The sequence below is a fragment of the Sipha flava genome, unplaced genomic scaffold (genome assembly GCF_003268045.1).
Source record: "Sipha flava isolate LNK unplaced genomic scaffold, YSA_version1 528_pilon_pilon, whole genome shotgun sequence".
Classification (NCBI taxonomy): Eukaryota; Metazoa; Arthropoda; class Insecta; order Hemiptera; family Aphididae; genus Sipha; species Sipha flava.
In genome coordinates, this window is record NW_020273510.1 from 179,073 (window position 1) to 197,567 (window position 18,495).

The window sequence follows — 18,495 nt, forward strand, 5'->3', positions numbered from 1 at the left end:
AAAACAGAATTGAAAAATATGTACAGGGTAATGAGTGGTAAAGTGTACCCTGTTTCCGCGGACACACGGTATATAAAAAAAAATTATTTAAGGAGAAACATAATGAAAAACTGATACACATAAAATGATTTTTGTTTTACAAAATATAAGTTAAAATTATAAACTAAATATTAAAAAATACAACAGCAAGAAAAATTTATGAACATTAAATTATCATCTTAATATTTTCTTATAATTAATCACCTCTTAGTAATATTGAATTTACAGTTCAGTTATATTTAAAATATTAGATTATTTTACACTCATGTATCCATGTTTTAAACGTAGTCAAAGGCGTTTCTTATTTTAATACCAAAGTATTTTTGTACTAAACAATTGACTAATAAAACAAAGTAACTGGAAATTAAATATGAACAATTGCAGTTTAGTTACAGAGAGATTTTTGCAATTTTTTTTTCGAAACCTATGTAAATCAACATTTTAAAAATTATCGTGCCAAAAAAAATTGGTGCCAACGTTTAATTTTTGAGTTATAATGGTTTGAAATTTTTCTCGGCAGTGACAACATGTGTATCGGCACTCCGTAAATCGAAAATATCTCTAGACTTGTTATGCAAAAGCATCTCAATAAGGTAACAGGGATAAAAAATTGTGGAAATGTAAAAGTTTTTTTAAATGAAAAATATTATTTTGCTTGGGCAGTGATTACGCATGTATTGGTATTCATCGCTACGCTCTGCTCCACAAATCGAAAATATCCCTTGACTTTTTATGCAAAACCACCTCATGACGGTCAGTCCACAGGGTAAAAACTAAATATATTAAAGTGTTTTTATTATTATATTAACAAGAGGCCACAATCTGATACAATTTCTTGGTAGGTACACTGAAATAGTTCCCAAAATTAAAGAATTCTTGAATTTCAAACCGTTATAACTCAAAAACTAAGTGTCGGCGCAGATTTATGGCACCATCATTTTTAAAACGTTGATTGACATAGGTTTCGAAAAAAAAATTTGCAAAAATCTCTCGGTAGCTAAACTGCAATCATACCAATAAATAGAAGGTTGGAACACAATCACTTGAGTAGAATTACTTATTCAGTAAAAAATTAACCTATAAGTAATATCCAAATAACAGAAGCCATCGAATGCAAAACCAAGTTACACTTATTTTGATACAACTACTTACATCTTCATTGTTCCTTTTGGTCCTAAATTGGTCTTCATCACATCTTGTATACCTCTAGCAGCTGAAATATTTACAGCTAGTGCTTGAGCGGCACGGGCAAATTCCGCTTTTGGATTCAACAGACTTATGGCAGCCATTGCGTTCGGGTTGTGTATTTAAAATACGACGTTAGAATATCTTTAAAACAATATAGAATGAAATTAACGTTAAATTTTCTTTTTATTGTTCAGCACTCGTGCTTTTAAAGCAAGTTAGTAGACTCATGGATTGAGGGTTTAACCATTTACACTACCCACCAGATATGGAATAATCGTTCCTAACTTCATTTTTCTTAGAATCCATAAATGTTGTTCTTTCAAATCAATGCACGAGTTTGTAACCTCATTGGTTAGGCTTTGCCTCTTGCCGTGATTTGATATTAATTACGGTTATCTACGCGTAGATTACCGTGATATTAATATAAAGTGATAATGGGTTATACGTATTAGATGTTATTACAAAGAAGAAAATTGAAACTATACATAAAACAATTAATAACTTCAAACGGTAAATATTCAATCGCCATTTTTCCAACTAACATTTTATTTTAAAATACGGTTGTATTAATGAATATGTCTCCACTGAAAAGAGAATACTTGGTGAGTGGTAAAAATTTCATTTTATTTTCCTATGGCAAAATAATCAGCTAAACTTTTACTGTTTTATTTAGCCTCCACCGTTGTCACCGAGTCCCGTATTGGATATAAGCGATGATGAACTGGTTACAATATCCGTACGTGATCTAAATCGTCAGCTGAAAATGAGAGGTTTGACTAGGGATCAAATAGTGCGTATGAAACAGCGTAGAAGGACTTTGAAAAATCGAGGTTATGCAGCGAGGTAACTTCTAAGTTATTTTTTATTTTGACCGTGATAAGAACATCTTAATAAGGATCATGTTATAAACTCATGAAAATAAACGATTTATATATAATTTTAGTATTATATACAAGTCTAAAATATTTTCAATTGTTAATTCAAGTTATACATTTTTTTATTCTTATTAAAAGTTAATAACGAGAATAATATGGTGTTTCATGCTGTCAGTAATTCATTGAACAACTTTTTTCTTGTGTTTATTCTAATTTTAATAGATATGATGCTGACATGAGATTCTAGATTTAGCCCATCCATGTATTTTCAGATTGCTTGATTCCCTTTCTTGGTCTACTTAGGTTTGCCATACGTCCCGGAAAACCAGGATTGTCACTGGTTTTGGACTTTGTGTCCCGAAAAATGTTTTCGGGACGTCCATATGTTCCAGCTTAGACGTCTAGAGGAAATATATTGTTTAATTTTTAATTTCGACCAGTTTAAGTACATTTTTAATCGTAATTGATTAACAATATATAATAAAAACATAATTTATAATTTACACTTATAATATATTTTATTTGACAAAAAGATTTTTAAATATTATATTGCTGGCCATTAATGGTTTTCTTCAGTGACGTCTACATAACTTTTGTATGGGGGGAGGTGTTGATTTGCAAATTAGTCATAATTTTTATTTTATTATTTTTTTTTTTTTATGTTTTAAACGCCCTCACAATAAGAACATTATTTTATAACATTTAAAAAAAGGCCTAAGGAGAACTGACCCCCACCTTGTATATACCACTGTCCTCTCAGTATATTAAAAATTATATAAAAAGTATATTATTCAATAATTTGTTTGTTTTGTCCTGTTTTCGCCTTATAAATTTATGGCAACCCTAGGTCTACTGATATAATATTCGAATGTTTCTTAGATTAAATTTATTTTTTCTTTGTTTGTAAATAATTTAAATAATTATTTAATATTACAGCTGTCGTATCAAGAGAATTGAGCAAAAAGACGAATTAGAAACAGAGAAATCTCAAGAATATCAGGAATTAGACGATTTACAACATTCAAATAATATGATACGATCTGAAGTTGAAAATACTATCAGGCAATTTGAGATGTTGAAACGATTTGCTGCTGCTAATAAAGTAATGTTACCTTTGGAACTTCAAACTTTATAATTAGATGTTTAATTATTTGTATATTAAAATGGATCTAATGGTATTATTTACATTTAAATTATTATACTTAAGTATTTATGTAAATGGGTTTGTATTTTTCTTTAAATGTTAGTTATATTATACAATATATATTTATAATTTAGGCAATTGGGGTATAAATTACATTTATATAAATATATTTTTTTTTTATACAATTTTGAATGGTTTAAATACATTTATTTCATAATTAAATTAACCTTTTATTTAAATTAAAATACCTCGCAACGATAAGTATCTTAGAAAACTAGAGTATATTTTGTAATTAATATTTAGAACTCAATTTATATATATATATATATATATATTAAGTGAATACAAATTAATAAATTATATGAATATATTGATAAAAATAAAAATGTTATGTTCCTGAAACTTTTAAGTTTGCTGTCCTTAAAATTAAATATTTTACAATTTTTAGATTAGTTGTAATTGTTTTTTTTTTTAACTAATCAATAATTCATTAACTGCTCATAATTTTTATAATATTGAATTATATACATGATACTTACAATTTTTTTTTCCTCTTTCACATAAATGGTGTTTAAAAATAATGGATTATATATCTAAGTTTCAATATATATTTTATATATTATAAAATGATGATAGTATAACGAACGTAAATTGAGAAGTAAATAGGTTAATTTAAAATTAATGCTTATATCATTTGTCTACAAATTATATGTCTAAGAAAATGTTTATTATTTTATTGGTTTTTTTTTTTTTTTTTTTTTTTTTTTTGGGGAAAAATTTTTAGATTTTTTTTTTTTGTAATTAAATATAAATATCTTATGGATACACATAACGTTTTAAAATTATTTATCTTATAAAAAAAAAAAATACTTGACCTGCAACGAAAAATAAACAGTAAGAATGTAAATTATAGATCAATATTTAATGTTTAGTGCGTAACAAGTATGATTGAAAGTAGCAATTAGTGTATTTTATTAATAACTGATAACAAACTGATATTAATAATAAATATATTTATTAAATTGAAACATACTTATTCCAAATTTTATAATTACGGTCTAGAATTATAAAAAGAAGTATAAAATACTAGTATTTGTTTTAAAAATAGTTATCAGAAGTACTAAATATGAGAAGAAAAAAATAAACATGTTATTCAAAATTCATAGTATAAATTTCCTATGATTATAATTTTTATTACAATATCTTGTGAGGTGAAAAATATTATAATTATAATATCTAAAAGTTCGTAATATATAATTTCTTTTAGCAAATAATTAAGAATTCAGTTTTTTTTTTGTAATTTATATTAAATATATAATTGTATGGTAATGTAGTATATGTTAATTAAAATTAGGGAATGGTAAATTTGGTACTCATGGTACTCTCTATCTTAATAGAAATATATTTGTAGATATTAAGTTTAATTATTAATTAATTTTATTAATTTATATTAATTTTAATAAATTACAAATATTAAATATTTAACATAAAATATCTTATAGTAGCAGTACTATGTTTCAGGACCATTATGATTTGATGAAAATACCTAGAAAAATATAATCAATTGAATTACATTTGATAATAAAATAAATTATTATTTTAAAGCATAAATTAATTTCATAATAATAGTTATATCACAATATACATAATTTAATGTACAAATATATGTGATTTTAAAAAACAATTGAGTTTAATTTTTAAATGAATAGGCTATTGATGTTAAAAATGTATCATAATAAATATCTATTATGTATTTACATCATTATTCAATCCAAAAATTCAAAGTTTCCTACATTCATTTTTAAGGTCTAGTTAGATATTTTGTTAAATTTGTTAACAGATTATGAAATAAATAATTTAAAATAAAAACAATAATCAGCAGTATCTTATTTTACCATTTTATTGAATTTGATAAAATGGGGTATATAAGAATTGCTTTAAAATAATTTTTTTAAACATTTCTAACTAAATGGTTATTGTATATTTATATATTGACAACTTATTTTCACTTAAACAAAAAAAAAAAATAAAAAATAAGTAAATGCAATAAATTAAATAATTTAATAATACAATTATTTTTAATTATTATAGGTAAAAAAAAATTCTTGAATTTATAATTTGATTAGTACAAGTGTTCATTTCAATAATTAACAAACTCAACATGCTACCAATTTCTCACATTGTTTTACTTACCAAATTATGGTATGTTGAAGTATATAAAATAATTAATTTAATTTTTCAATGATACATCCAATTGTTGTTCTTGAACAGTTAAATTGGAAACATTATTCTTTGTTCAATGTCAATATCAAATGTAGAATCATTTGAGTTCCAATAACTAATATTATTTTGACATAAATGATGTACAAAATAAATATATTATTAATATGTATAAATAAATAAAATATACTTAATTTATGTGGAAAATGTATTACCTTCCTTATTACAAATTGGAATAAAAAGTGATGAATCCTCCTCATGAAGCTGCCCAACAGATATTACAGCACATGTTTATTAGACCATTGAAATATTTAGCTTGGACGACACTGGAAATTTTATAAGGTAATAAAAGTATATTCATGTGACTATAACATTAGTTATACAAATAGTCACTGTTAGCAATTGTCCATCAACTTTAACTCTACCGAATGTTTATATTTATATAAAACAACTATTATATCATGCAAACATGTTAAAAAATGGAAAATACCAATATCATTTTGATGAGTCAAGCGGTAGCCAGTGAATTTTGATTAAACAAAGTGAATGGCTATTTTCCTGTCCAACGATTAAATAATGAGAAGTCAAGGATGTTGTCCAGTTTGATAAGCAATACAATTTTATCATCAAAAAATTTGTTGCCAGACTTGTAATGGTTAGTCTAAAGAAACAAAATCAATTTAACTATAAGCATTTAAACTTATAATTAAACACAAGAACATAAATAATGCATTTTTATTTTGTAGAGTTTCAATATTATAAAGAAAAACAAAATTAAATATTTACATCAAAAAAATTTAAAACATTAATTACTATATGGCCTTTTTCAAAATATGTAAGTACAACAAGGATATCCATGTGGTTATAAACAAGTTCATTGATATATAACATTTTATAATAAATACAAATTAAAATTTAATAAAATTTAAATTGTTACAATTAATTCACACAATCAAACAGTAATAATAGATGTACAATAAAATATAAACCACATACATTTTCTAATAAAAAAAAAAAAAAAGTTGTTCATTAAGATTTTGATACAATAATAAATTAGAATTACAAATTTATAAAATTCATAAAACTAATAATATATTTAATAATCCCACATACATTTACATTTTTTTTTTATTTAAAATATACTTACCTAAAGAATATGTGAACACAACAACAAAATGAGTGTCTTAAGATGTTGTAAGTTAAAAGATTAAATTCATTATAGGAAACATAAGGAATAAGTATTACTATTTTTATTGCACATTAATCATATTAAAATAATATATGAATTAATTTATGGGGAAAATCGATAAGTTCTTTAAATTCCATATATATTCTCAGTACATTTATATATATTTTGCATAAAAATAGATATTAATTTAAAATTTTTCAAGTTTAATACAAAAAAATGTATGCTAAAGTAGTTATAATATTGAATAATTTAAAATAAATTAAATATTGATTTATAAGTTTTCAAAAATATTTCATACTTCTTAATACTCTTTATTATAAAATACTATTTTATGTCAATAATTCAATTGAAAAAACATTTCATTATTGGATCTTATCTACCTATGTTGATAATAATGCATATTTCATGATAAATATAAAATATTCAATTTAAATATTTGGATTAGAAATTTGTTGAACTATTGAATAATATAAAATATTTAATTTTTATTTTGTGATCAATGGTGACAATTTTTTTACTATTGATTCATATTTTGAAAGTATAAATTATGCATTAAATTATTGCAGTTGAAATAGAAATATATAAATAAATAAAAGATTAGCCTGGAGTATTATTATATTTGTAAAGTACAACCAGTTTTGAATTAAAAATTCAGTCAGGTAAATACAAAGTCGCAATTATATTAACTTTGTATACCTGATAAAATTTTAATTTGAAACCAGTCGTACTTTACAAATATAATAATATTATAGACTAAGCTATTTATTTATATATTAATTTATGAGTATTACCTATTTAATAATTTTTAATTTTACTTTATTTTTTATTATTTTATTATGAACTAAATTGTTATGCTTTTTAAAGCCTAAAACACAATATGACTTTACTGTTAAAATTAGGTAGTATTTAATTTACTAATTAAAATTTCAAATTCCAGCTATAATAATAATTCTTCAAAAAACTTGTGTAATTTTAATAAAAATAATTTAAATAAATCTGTATATTCATTTACTTTGGCAAGATTCATTATAAAGATGATTAATATTTAAAATAATAGTCTTTACTTAACAATTATTTATATTATTCATAATTATAATATAATTTTATCACATTCGACAAGATTATGACACTAAAAGATAAAGTATAAAAAATATCTGATTATTAAATCATAATTAAAAATTACTATATATTATTAAATACAGAATAGCTTATACACAACAAAATGAAATGTTGATCTACAATCCATAAATTATTGTGTGGAATTATGCATATAATTTAAATAAGTTATGGTAATTTAATAGTTAAAATGTAATGAATAAGTATTTATAAATGTTAAAATAAGCCTTTCATGTATATGATGTACAGGATTTCTTATATACAGATAATGAAGTCCTTTAAAATGATTTAATTATGCTGTAAAAATTCTAATTAATCAATAAATATTAAATATAATGTATTCAGTATTGTCAAGAGTACTACATATTTATATATAGGTATTTAAAATGTAATGATTATTTTTAGAAACTTTTCTTATTCAACAGAATTGAATGATAAATATAAAATTTTCCATAGTTTATTGAGTAAAATAGAGGACCATTGTGGAATTATTTTGAAAATTAACCATATATTATTTTATTAAAATAAAAATAAATGATGATTTGTATTATAATTTATATTTAGTATTATATATAGCACATAGGCAAGGATTGTAACATACTTAGTGGACAAGCTTTTAATTTTACTGTAAAAATTACAGTTTATCACACAAACAAACGAAAGCATTGAATTTCTTTTTATTTAAGAATTATTTATGGGTATGGGAAATATTTGAGAAGTTTAGTTTTTTCTGATCAGAAATGTACTTTTATGATTAGATAATTATTAATTTAGTCAATTATAATTTATGTTCATAAATATTTTTTGTTTATAGATTACCATGCACACTAGATATCTTAATAATAGTTCTGAAAATATAATTCTAATGTATAGAATATTTTTTATTTTATAAAACATTCAATAGGGAGTACAAATCCATATTTGGTTTTGTCCTATGGTCCATTACTTTTCTTTAATTAAATCCATTTGTGTATGTGTAATCCATTACTTATGTAGAATAATCAGAATAATCCATTTTAACTATATATGCTCTTCATAAAGAGTTATTAAAGTATTCCTACGTCTTTGATGTCCAAAATAACAAGTTGTTCCAAATTCTGATCCATCCAATGAATAATGAATATCCATTAATTTTAAAATAAATCCACGCATGTGTAATTTTTTTTTAAATCCTACAATTGAGTCCTACATGAGTATCATGTTTCATGAAGGTCTTCGTTTTCAGTAATTTTTAACCAAGATCCAGAGTAGAATATCCATTTGAATTATGTTCATAAATTATAATCCATCTTTTTATTAATATTGTATGGATGCCTACATGAATTATTGTCACCAAGAATACAAAAAGGTTAGGTTGTTATTTAAACATCCACAATCCAGTAGTATATAGTAATAAGATGTGTGTTATGTGTATCCTAAGTAAAGGTTGTTTCCTTCACAATCATGCTCTTTGCATCCTTCATGTGAGACAAAATGAGTATGATCCACTTAATTTATTAATAGTAAAAATAGTATTTTGTATGATACTTAATTAAATCATATTATTCCTTAACATGAATTATTTTAATTCATTGTGTTTCTTAAAATACACTTTAAATTTTAATCCATTCTGCGAATAAATATTCTCCAGTTTTGACGACAAGAGGTGTGCAAATAAAATCAATTATATATCCTTTATAATTAATGCTATGTGTCCTTTATTTTTGTCAAATGTCCAATCCAGTTATAATATTCAGCTACAATATTAAAAATAATAAAAAAATGACAAAAACAATTTTAACTTAGTTTAACCCTCGTAATAAAATTTGCCATAAAATGATTCTAATAAAAAAATAATAAAAAAAAAAAAAAAAAAAAAAATGAAAAAGTGACTATAATAATGGAATGAGGGTCAATAAAGTATTGTTGCATGCTTTACCATTTGCTTATCCTCAATATTACGAACGGGAACGAGATCTTGAATAGCTATGACTTTTTCGGACTGGTGAATATGTTGGTGTACCACGATCACGAGGTGAATAACTTACAGAACGACTACGGCTTCGACTATTATAGTCACGACTACGACGACTACTTCCACCACCATAATCATCTTTTACTCGAATATATGTTACTTCGCCCTACAAAAATAAAATGGTTAGCAAAATAACGCATTTGTGTATATTTTATATAAAAATACTATAGAATGATTATGCTATTATAAATATAAGTTTATTAACACCAAATAAATACAAAATAAATAAATAAATGCTTAGCCAGGAGTATTCTTATATTTGTAATATATGACTAATTTCGAACTAAAAATTCATCAGGTGATGGACAGAAGTAACTATTTTTTAGTACCGACTATTTGTCAGTTTTCATTACATACTATAGACTAATTAATTGACTAATTTAACTAATAATTATTCAGACTAATTCGACTAAAATTTATTTAATAGTTTTGTAAATAGATAACTGACCAATGACTGAGTACCTAATACAGAATATAGTCAGAGGCCAAACCACAAGTTAATTTTAAGAAATTCAAAAACTTGTAAATGTGTTTACTAAAGGTATTTAATATAATTCACATGCATAGTTATTTTTCTATAGTAATATTATCATTAATATTATACTATGGACTATCTAAATGTTTTTTCTATTTAATATTTTTAATAAAGTTCATGCTAAAGTTAGTTATGGTTTTTAAAACTATCAAAAAGAGTCAAATAAGGTACATTTAGTCAATGGTCAATCAAATAAAAACTAGTCAATTAAAATATCGGTCGAATTACTAATTATACCAAGAAGAGTAACTAAATTAGTCACATAATACTACTGACTAAGTCAGTAGGAATTAGTTATTTCTACCCATCACTAGTACATACAAAGTCAATAAAAACGACATTCTATTTTGACTCAATCGAGTCATGATTTTCTCGACTTTGTATAAACCTAATGACGTAATTTTTTAAAACCAGTCGTATATTACAAATATAATAATGCTCTAGACCAGGGATGACCATCCTACAGCCCACATTAGAAAGTTTGCGGCCCACGAAATTTATCAAACATTTACAAAAAAATATTATTTTTGTCCCAATAAAATATTCTGGAATGCCCGCACAACGTGAAATCCGTATTATTAACAATGTAATTGCAACAAACTCTTTGATTCATCAACAAAATCTTTGTTCCCAAGTATTGTCGATGAACCATGTTATGCAAATAAAAACAGCGAATTACATTCAATAACATGCGCTTTCGCACCGAAAATTTAAACAATTATAGAAAGAATTCAGGATTCAGAATACGGTCACAAAAACAACAATAATTCATTCTGTTTATTTCAAATAATTAATAAACAAAACTTATTTTATAATAATAATTAATCCTGCTTAAAATGTTTACTCCATATTTTTTTGTATTGGGCCAAAATACTAATATAATTTTATATGTAGCCCGTGGGATCATAATGTATTTCAAAAGTGACCAGCAAGATCATTTGAGTTGGCCACCCTTGATCTAGCCTAAGCATTTATTTATTTATATATTAATTTAGGAGTATTAACCATTAGCTAATTTTTGTATTATTTAATTACTTTATAAAGAAATATTGAACAAACCTCATGAGACCGGAATCTTGAATCATCAAGCTTACGAACAGCATATTTCATATCATCATAACGTAAAAATTCAACAACACCAGATCCGTCTTTATACACATCTGCATAACATACATCTCCTGCTTCACGCATATGATCTTTTAAATCTTGCCAACTACCAGAAGCAGGTAATCCTGAAATATAAACATATAATTTAGGTTAAAGAAAAAAAAGTAATTTATAAATTAAGGTCATTACAAAATGATCCATAGATCAATTTCAAATTTTTTAATCTTTCTTTCTTTGAGATAATAATATAAGTAAAGAAAAAATATAAAAATTATTTAAATACTAACCAGTAACCAATACTCTATACTGAGAACGTCTAGCAGGAGGACCTCTACTTCTTCCACTTCCACTACTAGCACCTCCTCTACTGTAACTTCCACCACCTCTATGTGGACCATTACCACGTGGAAATTCTACTCGTAATCTATACCCATCATAATCATATCCATCTCTCGCATGAACTGCATCTTCTGCATCTCTAATAAAAAAAAAATTTAAGGTCAATAATAATATAAAGTAAAAAAAAATTATAGTAAATCAGAATTAGTTTTTAAAGTAAGGTTACAATAATTCTTACAAAATTGGGAAAAGGAGTTGTTTTGATAACCTATGAAAAAATTTTTTTTTCTTAAAATAGAAATTTTGAATTTATTTTTTTTGAACATGTGTATATATTAATATATCGCAATGAGATAATTCTTAAGTCCATTTAATTTATTGTTTATTCAAGATAAGCCTGTGTTCAGATTAATGTGACCCTATTATAGTGATTTTAAAATATTTAACTAATATGACATTCCTAAAAATATCAAAATAATATTATAGCAATAATCCAGTAAACAATTAAAACAAATATAAAATAAATTGTAAAATGTCAATTAAAATATTGATAAGTACAATACATTTAATTTATACATATTGTTTTAATAATAATTAAAATAATTTTAAAATAATGACTTTAAAAAATAAACAATTAAATAAAATTATTATTATACACATAATGGCTATTGGGTATGAACTCAAATTCAGTTATTTTTAATATTCAATTAATTTTAGAAAATACAATTTTTTCAAACAAATATTTATTAATTGTGTAAAAAAATAAATAGAATACGTTTTTAACAAAAAAAAAAAAAAAATGTAATTAACAGAAGTAACAGAATACAAATAGTAGGCCTAAAAAGAAACATGAATATCGATGTTTTAGAAAACATTACTTGGTTCTATTAATTTATATTAGATAAAATCTGTTAAGTGACGTAAATAAAGTTAATTATTGTTTAATTTTGTAACTTTACGGCAAGTATCTGAAATACTAATTAAGAATATATACCGTATTGTACTCGGTACATCGTTATATTTTCACCGAGCACAACTTATGTGCGACGATGTATGTTCACGTCAATAATATAATTATTTCAATCGAAAATATTATTACCTCGGGTCATCGAATTCGACGAATGCGAATGGCGGTCCCCTCTGATTTTTCAAATCGACGAACAACACTTTACCGAATTTGTAAAACAGGTCCTGGATATCTTTAGTACGTATGTCCGGGGGTAAGTTTCCCACGTAGATTCTGCAATCGTTGTTGGACATTTTCTCTGGCGAAATGCGAATGCACACACACAGGCAAACACTACTCGTATGGATTTACGGTTTACCGATGACCAAGCGTGCCAAACGTGTTTGACGAACGATGGTTGCTGGCGACGATAATTGGCAACGGTGGGACGCCAACGATATGACGTACAAGTTCTTAACGTCGAGCGGAAAAAATAAAAAGTCAAACGTGTAAAACCGCTAATTTCTCAAAAGTAAAACAGTTAACACTCAATATTAAATGTGTTTATATGATGTATATAATGTGATATATGTATTAAATATATGTATGAACAATTTTTAATCGTAATTGTTATCGAATGCTCGAAAAACAACTATCGATAACCACGCGAACGATGTTAAGACGTTAGATGTGACGACCACTCGTCGAGTTTTTGTATTAAGTTTAGGTCGTTAGACAAGTCTGAATGTCAATCGTGTTCAACGTCCTAACGGATTAAGTTTTGGCCGAAACCGTAGATGCGCAGGTGGAGTTAAAAAACGAATTTAAACAAAAAAGAAATTAAAACAATCGAAAATTACTGATAGAATCGCACGTGATGATTACACCGATCAATAGAAAGATTGACGGCGGGATTGTTTCAATGAATTGATATGTCCGTGATATACTTGATATTGATTTACTTCGTACGGAACAACGGATAATTAACAATTTCACTCCATAACCTCTTGTTGCGTACCGTACAAAATATTAAATCAAAAAAATATTTCTAGTAATGAATTATTGTTTGTTATTATTGTATCCGGTGATGATATATATGAAGGTGTTATTATTTTGGTGTGGGTCTCATGGAAGAAAATATAACATTATCGATTTGCTGGGTCGATGGGTCGACGATAGTAGAGTGGCTGATAGAAACCACCGTTTCTTGTCCAATGAGAGATGTGGTTTCTGCTCAAACAGAGTTGTTAACATTACCACTCCGACATTTATTTTATCGGCGAATTTTGGGAGTTATAGTAACCAAACTAAAGGTTTCGTTGTGCATATCGTGTCAGCACGAAAATTTCAGCCGCCGGAGAGGGTCATCGAATTAATAGTTCCTTGAATATATATTGTTTAAAGGTAAGTCATTGGTCTGCTTTCTTAGCTACCAATTACTATTGTAAATTTATTTCCAGTGTAACGAATATATGAAAATAATCAACAGAAACGATAATTTTTTCCAACGTCTACATTCTTAATTAATTGTTTCGTTGATTTTTCAGTTATATAATACTCAAAGATGTCTGATCGCAAAGCTGTAATTAAAAATGCGGATATGTCGGAAGAGATGCAGCAAGATGCTGTTGATTGTGCTACCCAGGCACTTGAAAAGTACAATATTGAAAAGGTAATTATTCTGTTGTGATTCATAGTTAATGTACTTGAAAGAAATTTAGATAGTAATTTTGGTGGATGTGAAATTTTGGCAGTCCTTAAGAATTTACCTTCATAATGATGTATATTTAAACAATGTCTATTTGTATACATTTATTATGGATTTATTTTTACATATTACAGAATTTTATATTTAAATACAATTCATTTAAAATAAAAATGTTGGATTTTTTTATGATGAACTACAAAAAGAAATTTAATTTTTAATTAAAACTTATCTACTTTGGTATATATCTAATTGTAAATCATAATAATTTATAACAAGTCTTTAATTTTGCTGAAATGTATGAAACTTATGCAAGATGCATTATTATATTATTATTATATGTAAATTATTTCTGTTGATGAAAATTGTTGTGTCTTGATCAAATTCCAAAGAAATAATCTATTGTTATGTCTATGACAAGAATGAAGTCTGAAATTAAAATGTTTGTGATCAATCAATGATATTTTCTTTTCAGATAACTTGAACTATTCATTTATTTAAATTAAAAAACATGTATTTTATTACAAATAATTTTCTTATACCTTTTAATTTAATCAAAATCAAAATATTTCGAATAAGTTTATTTTACATTTGGAGCTAATGCTTTAATTTTATTATATTTTTATTTAATGATTTATGAACAGGCTTATTTTTTTTTTTTAATGCAGATTTCTTAGTTGAAATTGTTGTAGTACATATTTAGTAATTTAAAAAAATCATTATTTGTATTAAATTAATTGTAATAATGGAAAATGCTTAATATGCATTTTTAGATAGATAAATGTATTATATTGCATTTCCTCATTGGATAATTTTTACATTATAAATGCATAATCAACTAAATCTCTTATTCTTAGATAAGCAAAATAAGATTACTAGTTAATCATAAACTAAACATTGATTTAAAATGACAACTTATAAACAATTTACTTGTGTTTTAACAGCTACCTTAAATTAAAAAAATTAGATAATTAATTAGAAGGTATTTTATGTTCTATACCACATGATTATTTACTGTTCACCATTACTTAAGTATTTGAAACAGTTTCTATTTATTTATTAGAATTTGTATTTTTTATTTATAATTGTTTTATTTTTAGTTAAAATAAAATTGTTTTCTAAAATAGATATAAAGAAAAATTTCTCTGTTGATTTTTACCTAAAAATATTTGTTATTTTATGTTTAACTTGGCATTAGTGACGATATGGCCAAAATGACCGCACTCTTTTAGGTTTTTAATAAAACATTTACATTTTGTATTTCAATCATTGACACTCAGTATATTTTTTAAAAATGTTATTGATTGTATATTATAGACTCATATTATATAAGTATCAATGATTAAAGTATAAAATATAAATGTAAAAAAAATGTGATAATTTTGACCATAGTGCAATTAACACGTTCGCTGCGGCTTAATTTTTGTATACCCATTCCCCAGTGCTGGTCAAATTTACGTATTTTTTTTTTTTATGACGCTTATTGTTGCATCAGCATCACTGAATAATGTTTTAGTCAGACGCTGTTTGACGCCATTGGGCGTCATTGTATAAATATACGAATAAAAATAATTATCATTCATAAACTTTAATACTTAATTACAATATTATTTATAAAACAATTGTGTACAACTTATCAAACATTTTATTTTAATTTTATTTTTATATTGTTAAAAAATAAGAATAAAATTCGTCAATTAAATCGATAAATAATGGATAGTAATAATAATGTATTTTACAGTCGAATCCCGAACAGTTATAATCATGTATTACACAGTCGACCATTCGCGAATATACAGTAATATATACTGAACAATGCAGGCGAAAAAAAAAAATAAAACGCAAAGCTGATAAAATTTAAAATAATTGAAAATAAATGTATAAATGACGCCTTAAGGCGTCATCCGGACATGGGAAACGATAGAATTGATGCCTCAAGGCGTCATTCCGCAGTGAACGTGTTAACGGCTGGATAATACATTAAAATATGAAAATAATATTGACAGTTGTAGTTCATTTAAAAAGTATTTCTTACCTTTTTATCTATTTAGTGATATTTGTATATATATATATTTAATATATTTAATAATTAATGTGAATAAATATGTTTGTGTAATAGGACATTGCTGCATATATAAAGAAAGAATTTGACAAAAAATATAATCCAACTTGGCATTGTATTGTTGGTCGCAATTTTGGAAGTTACGTTACCCATGAAACGAGGCACTTCATATACTTCTATTTGGGCCAGGTGGCCATACTGCTATTCAAGAGCGGTTAAACTATTGACTATTGCACATGTCCCCTTCCAATATGCAAAAATTAAATAAAATAATTCATCACCTACTCTGAAAAAATAAATATTTTTTATGAGCATTAGCCACTCGTTTTTTAATTTTTGTCTACTAAATTATACAATATTTATAACATTCCCTGAGCATTTTATTAATTTATTATTTTTAAGAGTTAAATGAACGATATTTATTGGAAGGGCTTGACAATTTTTCTCATTACTAACTATTTTTATTATTATTTTTTTTAAACTAAAATGTGCGAGTAGCTTCTAATATATATATATATATATATATATATATATGTATGTATGTATGTATGTATGTATGTATTATATTAATGTATATTTTTTTTTTTTTTTTGAGTGTGCCATCATCAACAATGGCTTATACTCTTATACTTCCCCCTCGCCATTTTTAACTCCCTTCTTAACTGGCTACTCTCATTCTTGCATTACTATTTTATTAAAAATATGTTAACTACACAGTAAACAAATATTTTATTAGTATTTCATGTCCTCAATTATATTTTATTGTAATTATTTCTAGTCCATTTAAAAAGCATATATGTTTATGAAATTTGGGACTGTATTGTGTGTAATTTTAATAGTTACTTAGGCTGTTGGGTTGCATATATGTTCATTATATTAAGATAATTTTTTTCATCCGATGAATGGTTTTTGTAATATCCTATAAATCATGTGCAATCCAGCGTTACAATGATAATTATATTACATTATTTTCAATGCATTGAAAACACGTCACCAACATAGATAAAAGTTAAAAAGTGGATTATGTTGTTATTGTTTACTTATGTATAATTTTTTTTTTTTTTTATTAATATGTTAATGATACTTTTAGATATTTGAAATATTTTTTAATGATTGGTTTTTTTTTTTTTTTTTGCAACATAGATATATAACATTTATTTTGTGTTCTTTGACTGGTGTAAACAAGAATGTTTCAAGTAGCATCTTAACAAAAAATTAATAAATTCTAAAAAAATTTAAATTAACAGTTCTATATTCTCACATAATTATAGTGTCATTATTATTTATGATATTGTTTTTGATTTTATTAAAAGTACTATAATTTGAATCCTGAGTGAATTGCTACAACACCAAATGTTAAGTTGGTGTATGTGACACATCTGAAGCCTGCTGACTCTATCATGTATTTGAAATCTTCCTGTAAAAAAAAATTGAGTTGTATTTAGTTTTGACTTCTTTAACATACTAAAATATGTAGATGGAAGTACATTGGTAATGTTAGGATTGGAAGGCATTTAAAACATTTGAAAATATTGTGTGTATTATAATTCATGTTTTAAAATTTCAGTCAAGCCTGTAAGAATGGTCATAACTTTGATATATCCAAGTCAACCATTGCTGATGAAATTAATTAGAATTGTGAAAACCCAATATAACTTAATGACATTATAATTTTAGTATTTACCTGACAAGGAAATTTTCTAATGCTTTCTACTAAATATTGATAAGGTCTCCATTGGCTGGCAACTACATGGCCCATAACAGGAATCACATTGAATGAGTATTGATCATATATCCATCTTAAAGCTTCTGGATTAACTTGACTAAATTCTAAGCAAAGGAATCTACCTCCTGGTTCGAGTACTCTATAAGCTTCATCTAAAGCTTTATCAATGTGTGTGACATTTCTAATTCCAAATGCAATAGTATAGGCTGAATATGAATCTGGTTCCATTGGTAAATGCTCTGCATCACATTCTACCCATGAAATATTATTTTGACTTAATTTCAAATTGA

The 18,495-nt window shown here is 25.0% G+C and overlaps 5 protein-coding genes across 8 annotated transcripts in view; 2 read left to right on the forward strand and 3 right to left on the reverse strand.

The window, feature by feature from the left end:
- LOC112690920 (T-complex protein 1 subunit zeta) overlaps nt 1-1,483 on the reverse strand; it is a 12,603-nt gene extending 11,120 nt beyond the window's left edge. Inside the window, exon 1 of the mRNA XM_025565028.1 lies at nt 1,192-1,483. Within this exon, the coding sequence (XP_025420813.1) occupies nt 1,192-1,328 (137 nt within the window). The 5' untranslated portion in view covers nt 1,329-1,483. The remainder of the gene's footprint in view (nt 1-1,191) is intronic.
- Nucleotides 1,484-1,652: 169 nt separating this feature from the next.
- On the forward strand, nt 1,653-3,316 carry LOC112690921 (transcription factor MafK). The gene is made up of 3 exons (XM_025565029.1): nt 1,653-1,829; nt 1,901-2,070; nt 3,039-3,316. Exons 1-3 carry the CDS (start codon nt 1,797-1,799, stop codon nt 3,235-3,237), a joined length of 402 nt encoding a protein of 133 aa, XP_025420814.1. The 5' UTR covers nt 1,653-1,796; the 3' UTR covers nt 3,238-3,316.
- A 1,431-nt stretch (nt 3,317-4,747) lies between these two features.
- LOC112690922 (serine/arginine-rich splicing factor 1B) lies at nt 4,748-13,726 on the reverse strand. 4 transcript variants are annotated; one of them, XR_003149261.1, is made up of 8 exons: nt 12,866-13,726; nt 11,715-11,905; nt 11,380-11,552; nt 9,690-9,891; nt 5,957-6,127; nt 5,682-5,792; nt 5,440-5,584; nt 4,748-4,792 (listed from the first exon to the last, which is right to left on the reverse strand). XR_003149261.1 is itself a non-coding variant. In XM_025565032.1 (5 exons), the coding sequence occupies exons 1-4, from the start codon at nt 13,024-13,026 to the stop codon at nt 9,709-9,711; spliced, it is 708 nt and encodes a 235-aa protein (XP_025420817.1). In that variant the 5' UTR covers nt 13,027-13,726; the 3' UTR covers nt 9,355-9,507; nt 9,690-9,708. The 4 variants fall into 4 exon arrangements, 3 of the variants coding, with proteins under 3 accessions (XP_025420817.1, XP_025420816.1, XP_025420815.1); XM_025565032.1 differs by lacking the exons at nt 4,748-4,792; nt 5,440-5,584; nt 5,682-5,792; nt 5,957-6,127 and adding an exon at nt 9,355-9,507; XM_025565031.1 differs by lacking the exons at nt 4,748-4,792; nt 5,440-5,584; nt 5,682-5,792; nt 5,957-6,127 and adding an exon at nt 9,574-9,592.
- Nucleotides 13,727-13,933: 207 nt separating this feature from the next.
- LOC112690925 (dynein light chain 1, cytoplasmic) lies at nt 13,934-16,796 on the forward strand. Its single transcript, XM_025565034.1, has 3 exons — nt 13,934-14,116; nt 14,260-14,384; nt 16,537-16,796. Exons 2-3 carry the CDS (start codon nt 14,277-14,279, stop codon nt 16,696-16,698), a joined length of 270 nt encoding a protein of 89 aa, XP_025420819.1. The 5' UTR covers nt 13,934-14,116; nt 14,260-14,276; the 3' UTR covers nt 16,699-16,796.
- An 800-nt stretch (nt 16,797-17,596) lies between these two features.
- LOC112690924 (2-methoxy-6-polyprenyl-1,4-benzoquinol methylase, mitochondrial-like) lies at nt 17,597-18,489 on the reverse strand. The gene is made up of 2 exons (XM_025565033.1): nt 18,164-18,489; nt 17,597-17,896 (listed from the first exon to the last, which is right to left on the reverse strand). The coding sequence occupies exons 1-2, from the start codon at nt 18,431-18,433 to the stop codon at nt 17,795-17,797; spliced, it is 372 nt and encodes a 123-aa protein (XP_025420818.1). The 5' UTR covers nt 18,434-18,489; the 3' UTR covers nt 17,597-17,794.
- Between the last annotated feature and the right edge of the window lie 6 nt (nt 18,490-18,495).